The sequence below is a fragment of the Gavialis gangeticus genome, unplaced genomic scaffold, assembly GCF_001723915.1.
Source record: "Gavialis gangeticus isolate Ggan-Ray unplaced genomic scaffold, GavGan_comp1, whole genome shotgun sequence".
NCBI classification, from domain to species: domain Eukaryota; kingdom Metazoa; phylum Chordata; order Crocodylia; family Gavialidae; genus Gavialis; species Gavialis gangeticus.
This window is the reverse complement of record NW_017729024.1, coordinates 85,534,960-85,547,298: the sequence shown is the minus strand read 5'-3', so window position 1 is coordinate 85,547,298 and position 12,339 is coordinate 85,534,960. Positions and strand designations below refer to the sequence as shown.

Genomic DNA, 12,339 nt, shown 5'->3' with positions numbered 1-12,339 from the left:
TCAAATAGTCAAGGTGATAAAATCTTTTGTTAAAATCAGAAAATGTATATTTTTATAAAAGAAATTATTTAATTTGCTGTACCCCTAGAAGAAAGATAAATTATATTTATAGGCCAAAACCAACATTGCAGTAGCTACTAGGCATTTTTTAAGCATACGTCAGACATTGTCTTCATAATTAACCTTATAAAACACACTGCCACAGTCTGTACTGCTGCAATTTCAGAATAGTTTGAGGGTGCAACTCACAAAGTACGTAGAAGTAAATAAGCCTCATGGGTGACAGATGCCCCCATTCATATGAAAAGAAGTTAGAGCTCCTTGCCAAGTACCAAGAATAAAAACTGCATGCCATAAATTCTGGCATCTGAGAGCATGATAGCTAAAGTTTTATGGTCTCTTCTTGTGAAACAAATTATGAACTTAGGAAATTATGAACTTCCACCTATTACAGTGGAATTTTTTTCTGGATTAGTTCTCAGCTACCTAATCTTCAGCTGTGTCCCAATCTGTCAAGAATTGGATTTGTCATCCCTTTGCAGTTTAGTAGTAGTAAGAGACGTGTATATAGCTGGTACTTCCTTCCTGGCCTAAAATGCATGTCTTTTAAGAAAGGTTAATACATGGACTATTTATACATTTATTATACATTTATTCTATGGAACACTGGGAGTGAAATTAATGTAGCCAGTGAAAAGTCACAGTTAATCACTTCCTACTTCAGTGTACTGTGTGAACCTCCTAACACCTAACTGGCAAATGTAGTTGATACTCAAAAGAATAAGATTGAACATCACTGCCAAGAGGTTAAAGAATAAGATTGAACATCAGTGTCAGTAACATCAATATCACTACTGCAGTTTTAAGAATTAAAACTCAGTGAACTGGGGTCAAAGCAGACCTGAGGAATCCAGATACTGCTAGACCTGTTTAGTCATAACCTACTGATAATCATTTTCTGCAATAGGAGATTTAATATTGGATGATACTGGGAGGGGTTCTCCATGTTCAAAGATAGCTTTTCAATAATATGCTTAATAACTACTTCTTTAGAGAGAGGTCAGTATTTTGCCCTCCTTTAACTGATAATCAATTCCAGCAATGACTCTAACACCTCCCTAAGTAACTTAGATCTAGTAACCCATAAATTCCCAGATTCTGACAGTCTACACAGTATCAATATGCTAAAAATAAGAGAGAGAGTAATCTATTTTTTCCTCCAAAAAACAACCCTGTGGCAACAGAAACATTAACATCTGACTGGTTTTATCTTCTTTATCTATCTTTATCATCAGCCATTCAGGACAAACTTCCGTTTTTTTTGGGAACAGGTCTAACTTTCAGGAGAATGAAAGTAACTATGGTCAAAGTGAAGAAACCTTTCTGTCTTTCCTGTAGAATAGTGGCATAAATCTAAAAATAATTTAATGATGTAACTCATTTAATTTAGCATGGGTGTTCCACTACTAACATTAATTCCTCTTGTCCCATTAGTCATAAGTCATCTTAATAATGTGTATAAGTGATGAAAATTTAGGAAGATTGTGATTAGATTGAGGGACGTGATATAAGTACAGTAGAATACAGATCATCCAGGCATCCAAATGATTCATAGCCTGTTTATTTTGCAGCAGGTTGCCAAATTAAGGATGAACCATTCAGCAGTTTGCTGTGGGCACTGCTTCTCCTCTCAGCTGGAGCTCAGCAACAGTCCTGAGCAGCTGATAAGAGCACTGGTGTCCTTTGAAATCAAAGCTGTAGCAAATAATGGGAGCACCTCAGCCATTCTGTATCCCATGGTAACTTTGTAAACCCTCATCTATACAGTATCCCTACCAAATAACTAGGTTCTGCTGTATGTGTAAATACAGGTATGTAAGACTAGAGACTGGATCAAATTGGTGAACACGGCAATCAAGTTTTTCTTATTAGGAATTCACCTACATGGATCTGTACATTCCATCTCCTGATTATACCATTTATTTTGAAATGTCAGCATTTTGAGCTGGGAACATCACTATCCCACAAGAACATCATTACAGCTTCTGAGATTCTGCTTTGGCATGCTGAACAAGAGCATGTATTGATGTTTCCTGTGTTTCGCGGCTCTCTGAGGCTATTGCATCACTGTACTTCATACCAATTCACACCATTCTAACACAAGCTAATTCAATAATATTGTTGCCTGATATGGTAAAACACTGGGGAAAATACAGTTTCTCTCATTTGAACTTTGGTACAATAGTCTAGGAGACCATCTGAACCAAAGATCATCAAGTGTAATTGCTGAGATTTAATTTGCACATGTAGCAGGGTCCCCCTTGAGGCTGGGAGTCCCATCAGCCAGTAAGTTCCCAGCCACAAGGGTGCACCATGCCCAGCTGAGGCTGGGAGTCCCACAACTCTCATCTCCAACAGTCACTGATTCTGGGATCTGGCAGCACAAGTACCCAGAGACCCAGAGTTGTGGATGTTGGGTGCTGGGACCCAGCTGGATACCTACAGCCAGGAGGAATGGCTGTCTTGGGGTTCATAAAGACCTTGAGCCTGGAGGACCATGGCCCCTGCAATCTCCCAGGCCCAGGGGTACTTGCAACCCCATGTGTGCATGACAGAAGGCGTGATTGTGTAGATTGTGTATTACATCCCATCATGCCTTCACTTGCACATGTAGAGGGGGGTCTAGTACTCTGTTGTGTTTTTCAGCCTTGTTTATTGTACAACAATACCTGCAAACTGGCTATAAACAGTAGTATTTCCAAATCAGCAAATATGATTTATTTACTTTACAGAAGTGTTTTTACCGTATTATTATATACAAGCCCCATTTTCCACTGATGTGCTCATACTTTTAAGCAGGCTAAAATAGGGCTTTTTTAGGATACAATTCTAAGGTAGAAAATTCATTAATAACTTTCACAAGAAAAAGTGACACAGACTCATGTGACTATAAAGCTCACTGGTTGCCAAGCAATGTGACATTTAAAATGAAAACTTAGTGTCTAAAGCAATATGTCTCCATCTTTGAAGTCTCATTTCTTCAGTAAGTTAAACCAGCAGACAAAAGCCTGCGATCACATGCTCAAATGTAAAATTGTGAGTCATCTCATTAAGTTCAATGCAACTACTCCACTGTGTAAGGACTATGCCCGTGAATAATAGCTTGCAGGACTGGAAATATAAAAAGAAACAAATGGAGGAAGAATAAGCTTCTACATAAGGTGGATGAGAATATGGTTTGGTTCCTTAGCTTTGTCACAGCATGACAACATCACTCACCTGTTTCTCTATGCCTCAATTCCCCATATGGAAATTGTGGTTCTCCCACTTCTTGTCCATTTTGTCTGTTTGGATTATGAACTGTCTGGGGGTAAAGATTACCTCTTAATGCATGTTTGTACAATGCCTAAATGAATGGAGCTCTGATCTCAGTTGGGGCCTGCTGTGTGCTACTATAAGAATAGTAAACAGATAATAAAACACAAATAACAATAATAACAGAGAAAATGTTAAATATCATGGCCCTTTTGGGCTGAATTTTCATTTCATCTAAACCAAAGCCTTAGTAAATAGGACTTACCATACAGCTCTATCCTTATGAAGTCCTTAATGCCAAGGTTCTCTAAAAACATACCAGAAGAAGCTGTAGTCTTAAAGAAGAATGACACATCGGCACTGAGTTCTCCATGGAAAGTAGGGAAATGAAGATATGAGGTCTCAGTATTGAAGGAGGCTGAATTCCAAAATGTTCCTGGTTACAGTAAAAGATAATGTTAAATGAAATTGCACGTCCAATATTGATCCATGCAGAACTGGAACATTAAAAACAAAAGCAATTTTAAAAGAACAGTCACTGCAAGGGGCAGTATGTAAAGCATTACATGTGTTTCAACTCTCAAAAGTAAAGAAAAACAATGATTTTAGATGAGTTGAGATTCCATCTCTTCCAGTAGCATGTTACCTGAGTGACTACTGGTAGAAAGTGGTCTGTATATTACACTTCTAATGAATCACAAATAGCTGAGTTTATGAACAGAAAACCTGATCCGACTGTTACTGAAGTCAGCAGGAGTTTTGCCACTTACAGTACATTCAGTAGGATAAGGATCTTAATAATTTCTGTAGAAGTTGTTAAATGTTAAACTTCTATGTAAGTATTTTGCCCTTTAATTGATTACAGTTTAGGGACTCATATTGCTTTCTTACTCACTTGATTAGTCCAAATGAAGTCAATGCAACTACTTGGGTAAAGGTTACAAGATCAGACCCATATAGTTTCCATTGGTTTTATTTTTTTCCATCAGTTGACATTTCATTATAATTTGTTCAAGTTTGCTCTTGACTATTAAAAAGGTTATCGAAAATCCCTAGTAAAACTCAGTTCCAGTGGGGATATGCTGCCCAACTAGAAACACCTTTTTATTACTGCTAACTTCTTACAGGTGTATCTCTCTCTTTAATAAGCTATATTGCTTTCTAAATCAAATGAAGCATTCAATATCTTCTTATCAAATTAAGCAAGAACAGTGTAGTTTCATAGTTTCATAGTTGGTAGGGTCGGAAGGAACTTAAGCAGATCATCTAGTCCGGCCCCCTGCCACGGACAGGAAAGGATGCTGGGGTCAAATGACCACAGCTAGGTGGCTGTCTAGCCTCCTTTTGAAGACCCCCAGGGTAGGGGCAAGCACCACTTCCCTTGGAAGTTGGTTCCAGCTCCTAGCTGCCCTGACAGTGAAGTAGTGCCTCCTGATATCTAGTCTGAATCTACTCTCAGTCAACTTATGGCCTATGTTCCTTGTTACCCCTGGTAGTGCTCGGGGGGAAGAGGGACTCTCCCATTGCCTGCTGGTCCCCCTTGGCAAGTTTATAGGTGACCACCAGATCCCCTCTCAGCCTTCTTTTGTGGAGATTAAACAGGTTCAGGTTCCTTAGCCTCTTTTTGTAGGACCTGCCCTGCTTCCCCCGATCATGCGACTGGCCCTCCTCTGGACTCTCTCGATGCTGTCCACATCCCTCCTGAAGTGTGGTGCCCAGAGCTGGACACAGTACTCCAACTGCAGCCTGTCCAATGTCACATAGTGTATATTCTTCTCTTAACATCATAACTCCTAAATACAATGCAAAATTATGACTTTTCCCCCCAAGAACTCTCATAAAATAAAAAAAAAAGATTAAATGTGTTAATTTCTCCCTTATCCACAATGTAGACCCATGTCACATTGTGGACATCCAATGTCTACCAAAGTGGGGACATTCTTGCATTCTGGAAATTCCCCAACCATAAGTGCCTTTGCCAGCCAGGCCATTATTTGGATAAGGGATGTGCTGTTATTTAGATAATGGGACATATCAACAACAGTAAAAGTATGTTCCAGAACTGGTAGAACAAAAGAGTAGTTTACATCTCCCACTCCTGAGTTATGCTGTAGGCTCTTCAGTGGTAGTCAAGGACCTGAATCTGTAGTTCCAGAGGAAGCGCCATGAAAATAAAACACTTAGGGCACCTGCAAATGTGCCTGACACCTGCTAATTAGACTTGATTAATTTAGTCTGCTAATTATTATGCTCAAGCAGCCTCAGTGGCATGTGTATTCAGTGCCCCCATGCTTCAAAATGGCGATGGGGGTGCCTGAACTAAATCTTGTAAAACAAGCATAGTTAAAGTGTCCACACTGCCATTTTGAAGAGCAGGATGCTGAATGCATGAGATGCTGAGGGTGCTGTCATTAGAGCGGCTCCTGAAAACCGCTCTAATTAAAGTACCCCCTCCAACTCCAGAGCACATGTAAAGACACCCACCCTCAGACTGTAGAATCCTTCTTTGAGCCCCTAGTTTTTCTCTGGTCATAGCTCCTACAAAGCTGAACTTCAGTACCATTATGATTAGAGCACATAACGACTATTTAGAAAACAATGGGTTGGCTGTTGTCAATAATTCAAACACAATAGGAAGTTTAATACTAGCAATTTATACAAAATTGGGAAAACATTGCTGGCAATTAAAAGGAAAAAAAAAAGACAACGATCCAACAAATAAATGACATGTTAAGCTTCAATGAAGCATTTCAATAGTCCTGACTTGGGAGAATGAAGCCTTTAGCAGGGGGGACAGATTGGCTAGTTTTCATTGCCATATCATTTAGCAAATACACTGGAACATTTTAAGTTTAAAGGTAGAAAAAATTCTTTCTACTTTAATTATGGCACCTCTGATCTCATTTGAAACCCTCAGATGGGAAGTTTTGTTTATATACTAAATTAAAGTTATTATGCTTCCTATTCCTCTCTTACTCCATCTTATTTTTCTATTCTTTTTTACTGCATTATCCCAATCCTGAAACAGGTGCATGAAGTATTTAAGAATATAAAATATTAAAAGAATAAAACCAAAAATAGCCTTAGGAGAAACAAATACATACAGACAGATCCATACTGTAGCAAAACATGTCCATACAGAATATTTTTCTCTTTTTCTTTTCCTAAAACTGCCTACCACTACAGACAATGGAAATCAATTGGACTTTATCTAAGATAAATGGAATAAGGCACCCCCCTTTGTTTTAAATAAAACAAGAGCCATAACTACATGGTGAATAATATTTAGGTGCACACCAACATATTTGCCTTCAGGATTACAAAGACTTATTAAATATATCTTTTCATTAATATATCTTTTTACTTTATTTAAAAATAAAATATGAAAATATCACTGAGAAACTAAAAACAGAGCACAAACATGCTTTTATTTTTAATACTAAAAAACTATTCAAAGTGACTTCCTCAAATCAACTTCTTAGTTGTAAAAAGTCATTATTATTATTCAATGTTGGAATAACACAAATGTGTTTATTTGTATTTGTAACAGTGTTTCTGCTAATAACTTTAAGTGCGGTATCATACACTCCATAAGTGTGAAACACCACGGGGGATAAAAAGGAGAGAGGGAGAAAGCAAATAAAATCAAATAGATTTTAACAGAGGAAAAAAATTATAATTTTTAGCTTGCAGTTCAAAGGGCAAAAAACAATTTTCTGTAGACGTATTTTACTACCTCCAAAAAGGGCAGAAGAAAAGAAATCTTGAGCAAGGCACTAAATACTACCTATCATGTATTGATGTGTGGGGCTAAAATACAGGACTGAAAATCAAGACCTAAATTCTGAGGAGGATTTTATTTAAACACTGTGGTGTTCCCTACATCACCTGTATATCTCTCATAGTTCAGTGAAGCACAATGAAGTTTGTATAAGGAATTCTTTAAGAGAAGGGGCTTTTCTAAGAGCCAAATCCTGGTCCCCGTTAAGACAACAGGAGCTTTATTCCATTCGAACACAGTAAGGATTAGACTGCAAGTGTACAGCAGTAACAGTATGACGGAAAGCTGTGCTTCTTGAAAACTGAGAAAACTGCAAACTTTACATGAATAGCCCAACTCACTTCAATGAAAGTAGCAAAAGGCATAGGTTATGCATGTTTTAAGCCATTGTCTCTACAGCTGAAACTTTTTGCTCTGGCCCCTTCCATCTTGCTTTCTATCCTGATATTATTTTGATTGTTTGTCCCAGTGCAAAATTGAGTGGAGTGGGAGACCTGAAATAATTTGCTACTTGCAAGATTTACTCACAGCTGTTTCTTTTCATACTTGCATGTCTTTTAATGGTGCTGCATGCAAATGTTTTCTTACTCAGCATGGCAGAAAGAAGGACAGAATTATTGAAAAATCTGCAAATAACTTTTCTAAGTAATTCCTGCTCATGTTACAAAACCTGGCCAGCTGGCAACTGTTTGCCTCTGAGAATCTGTAGAGGACAGACACCCCATCTGTATCCCTACTTCCAGCTCCACTGAATGACAGCTTATTATAAAATCCATAGATTACAAGGCCAGAAGGAAATTTGGTGATCATTTTCCCTGAACACTGGTATGAAACAGACCAAGCAAGCTACCTGAATTTTCTCTTTAAAGAAAGTATGCTTTAGAAAACATCCAATCTTGATTTCAATAATTTTCAGGAAGGAAAATCCACCACAATACATGGTAAGTTTTTTTCCAATGATTAAATAACCTCACAATTAAAATAACTTTGTCTAAGTTTGGCTAGGTTCAACTTCCAGGTTGGAATAGCTATAATTCTGCCTGCTAGACTGAAGAGCCCGGTTTTTGCAAATTGATCTTCTTCTTGATTATGCAGGAAAATAAAAGACATGTAGAAACATAGAAAAGAGACCTTTTGCTCAAGGCAGGATCATCCCTAGATAAATAATTTCAGTCAAGTGTCTGTCTAACCTTCTCTGGAATTCTTCTAAGGATGAAGATACCACAACTTCTCTTGGTATTCTGTTCCCATACTTACCAACCAGCATAGTTACAAAGCTCCACTAATATCCAACCAAAAATTCTCTTGTTGCAATTTAAGACTTTATGTCTTGTCCTGTCCCCTGCAACCACAGAGAATAGTCTATTCCTGTGTCCTTACAAATACCCTTCAGGTATTTGAAGACTGTTATCAAATCTCCCCTCATTATTCTCTTTTCCAGACTAAATAAACCCAGTTTGTTCAACCTTAATTCCTAAATCATGTCTCCTAAATTTATAACCATTTTTTAATTTCTCTCTTCTTCACTCTCTAATTTACTCACTAGGGCCATGTGTAGATTAAACAAGAGGTGTGTGTTCATGACACTTTAAAGAGGGTTAAATGCTTTTCCACCACTTCAGTGGTGTTGGTGTTTGCATGCCTCGGCAGCATATTGTGCATTAATTCCAGCCGCTGTAGGAAATTCGGCGGCATAATGCACCTTAAATGACTTGGGGTGCAGCAAACAAAAATTCCCTCATGGAGTTTTAGTTTGCTGCCCCACAGCCGCAGAGTGAGGCACCAGGCTCCATGCAGCTCTACAGCATTGCAGGAAGCATTGCAGGCAGCCTGGCAGTAGCCCAGGAAAGCAGTGCCTCCCAAGAAAAGCAGCAACCCTGATCTTCCCCCCCACCGAGCCTGCCTGCCTGAGCTGCATGGGGGCCTGGTGCTTCCCTCCAGAGCTGCGGTGCCCCTCAGGACTGCCTGAGTCGGGTGCTTGAGGGTGGGTGCTGCCTGGAGGGGGCCACAGCTGCCTCAGAGGGAAGCACCAGCCCCCCCACCCCAGTCTAGGGACCTCTCTGCCCACCAGCAGCTCGCCCTCCCCTTCTCTCCGGAGAGGCAGGTAAGGTGCGTGCATGACACAGGAGGGCTAATCAGCACTAAATTGAAGTGGTGTTTTTTAAAACCCACTGCTTCAATTTAGGGCCCGTTTCATCTGCACACGCCCACTGTTCTTAAAGTGAGGTGCTCAGAACTGGATACAGTACTCCAGATTAGGCTTCAACAGAGCTAAAGAATCACTTTCCTTGACTTGCTAACAACAGTCCTTGTTAATGCAACACAGAATGCTATTAGCCTTTTTATTCAAAAAAAGTGCACTGTTGACAAAATATGGTTCTTTTGTAATTTTATCTCTTTTTTAAATAATTCTCTTTCATAATCTCCTTCTCTTTCCTATTTTGAAGAGATTGAGCTCCATCAGTCTTACATTCTGAAAGCAGATGTCAGATTTTTCCAGGAAAGAGCCTTTTATTCTGAAATTCTACAAACCTACAAGCCTATTGTCCTACTTTAAGCCAGTCTGAAGTATCCCATTATTTTCCTTAGGACAATTAGAGCTAATATGAGTTAGTTGTCATTCAAGCTGCATATGTAAATAATTGCCTATTTTGATGAGAGTAAAAGCCTGCGGCAATCTAACCTAGGATAAACCCAACATCTGTTTTTACCCTAAGGCATTTTTCCAAACCTTTAATATTTTTTTAAACCCTTCCCTTAACCCTCCAGGTTGTGTCCAGGTGACCGTGAACATGCGACATGTGGTGCTGCAAATCTATCTATGGTATCACACACCACACATGCAAGCATTCTCTATGCTGCTACCTTGCCGTATGGGGGTGTTTTTTGACCCTGGGGTGGCACACGTGGCAGAAGTCCTAGGGTAATGTGAGCACCAGAGCACATGTGGCATGGGTGTTCCCCAGGGAAAAGTAGCAGTGGTACAAGGTGTCACACTGCTATTTGTCCCTGGGGAAACAAACACCAGTGCTTACCTGGATACCGCCCCCTGCCCCCCAGTTTACCAGCAGCCTCCTTGAATTGTGAGCACAAGAATTGCATTTAGGTTTCCAGTAGTATTTGCATCAATGTCAAATATTGTGGCATAAGTACTGGGAGGTGGGAGGGTGACAGGGGCAACTGCCTGGGCACTGACTTGAGATGAAGTCAGTGCCCAGGCAGTGGGCACTCCTGCTTGCAGAAAGTGAAGTCAAGACCTGGGCACTCCTGCTTGCAGAAAACACTTACAAACTTAGTGAAGTTAACAGAAACCTGGTGGGACTCTACCCATGACTGGGCAGTACACATTGAGGGCTATATGCTGTACAAAAAGGATAGAGTAGGGATGAGAGGGGGAGGGGTTGTGCTTTGTCAAGGAGAGTTATACATCGACCCTTATCAAAATGGAACTGGAGGAGGAGAAAGTAGAAGGATTGTGGGTTAGGATACATGGAGGTCAAGGGGAAAAGGATTTGGTGGTAGGGGTCTGCTACAGACCCCCACACCAAGGGGAAGAACTAGGTTTGGAACTCCTGAGGCAGCTCTCAGAGACCATAAAGACTAGGGAAGCAGTAGTCATGGGGGACCTAAACTACCCTGACATCTGCTGGGAGATGCAGACAGCAAATTCCCACCATTAATGCAGGTTCCGATCCTGTATGCAGAACCTCCACCTGATGCAGGAGGTACAGGGTACCACTAGGGGGAATGCCTTACTGAAGCTGGTACTGGCAACAGGGGATGACATGGTAGGGGACCTACAGATCAGTGGTCACCTCGGGGACAGTGACAACCAAATAATAGAATTCACCATAAGGCATAGAGTGGGAAAGGTAACTAGTAGGGTGGAAGTGCTAGACTTTAGGAAGGCTGACTTTAGCAAGCTCATGTGTTTAGTTAACGACACACTGCAGGGTAAGAGATTTGGCAAGATGGGAGCCCAGGAAGGGTGGCTGTGCCTTAAGGAAGTGATCCTTGGGGCACAGAGGGAGATGATCCCGATGGGGGGGGAAAGGGAGAAAGGGGCCAAGAGGCTTCCTTGGCTAACCAGAGAAATCCATAGCAGCCTAAGGGCAAAAAGGGGGGCATATAAGCAGTGGAAACAGGGAGAGATTACTAAAGAGGAGTATGCCTCCTTGGCTCGCAGTTGTAGGGAGGCAGTTAGAAAGGCCAAAGCTACCATGGAGCTGAGGATGGCATCCCAAGTTAAGGATAACAAAGAATTGTTTTTAAGATATATAGAGAGTAAAAGGAAGGCCCAGGGTGGTATAGGACCACTACTGAATGGGCAAAAGCAATTGGTGACAGACAATGGGGACAAGGCTGAACTCCTCAATGAGTTCTTTGCCTCAGTGTTCCTAAACAAGGGGCAAGACAAGTGTCACAACGGGATCATAGAGGGACAACAGCAAGGCACCAGACCACCAAGTATTGGCCCTGAGATAGTCCAGAGTCACTTGGAAGGACTAGATGTGCTTAAGTCAGCAGGCCCAGATGAGCTCCATCCGAGGGTACTGAAGGCACTGGCTGATGTCATTGCATAGCCACTGGCAAGAATATTTGAGCACTCATTGTGCATGGGCCAGGTCCTGGAAGGCTGGAAAAGGGCCAATGCCATCCCTATTTTCAAGAAGGAAAGGAAGGAGGATCCAAGCAACTACAGGATCCTCTCACCTCCATCCTTTGTAAAGTCTTTGAAAAGATTATTAAGGCTCATGTATGTGAGAGCCCAGCAGGAAAAAGTATGCTGAGGGGAAACCATCATGGGTTCATAGCAGGTAGATCGTGCCTGACTAATCTAGTCTCTTTTTATGACCAGGTTACAAAACACCTGGATGCAGGAGTAGGGGTAGATATCATTTACTTAGACTTCAGGAAGACCTTCAATAAGGTATCCCACCCCATACTGGTGAACAAATTAAGAGGCTGTGACTAGGATAATTACACAGTCCAGTGGATGGCTAATTGGCTAGAGGGTTGTACCCAGGGAATGTTGGTGGATGGGTCAGTATCGGCCTGGAAGGATGTAGGCAGTGGGGTCCTGCAGGGCTCGGTCCTTGGACCGATACTCTTCAATGTCTTCATCAGTGACTTGGATGAGGGAGTGAAGTGTACTCTGTCCAAGTTTACAGATGATACAAAACTGTGGGGAGAAGTGGACACACCGGAGGGCAGGGAACAACTACAGGCAGACCTGGACAGGT

At 41.0% G+C, this 12,339-nt stretch overlaps 1 protein-coding gene across 1 annotated transcript in view; it reads right to left on the bottom strand.

The window, feature by feature from the left end:
- The window catches only part of LOC109297528 (contactin-associated protein-like 4), a 582,246-nt gene that overhangs the window by 76,362 nt on the left and 493,545 nt on the right, over positions 1 to 12,339 (bottom strand). The window contains exon 16 of the mRNA XM_019517318.1: positions 3,581 to 3,751. Within this exon, the coding sequence (XP_019372863.1) occupies positions 3,581 to 3,751 (171 nt within the window). The remainder of the gene's footprint in view (positions 1 to 3,580; positions 3,752 to 12,339) is intronic.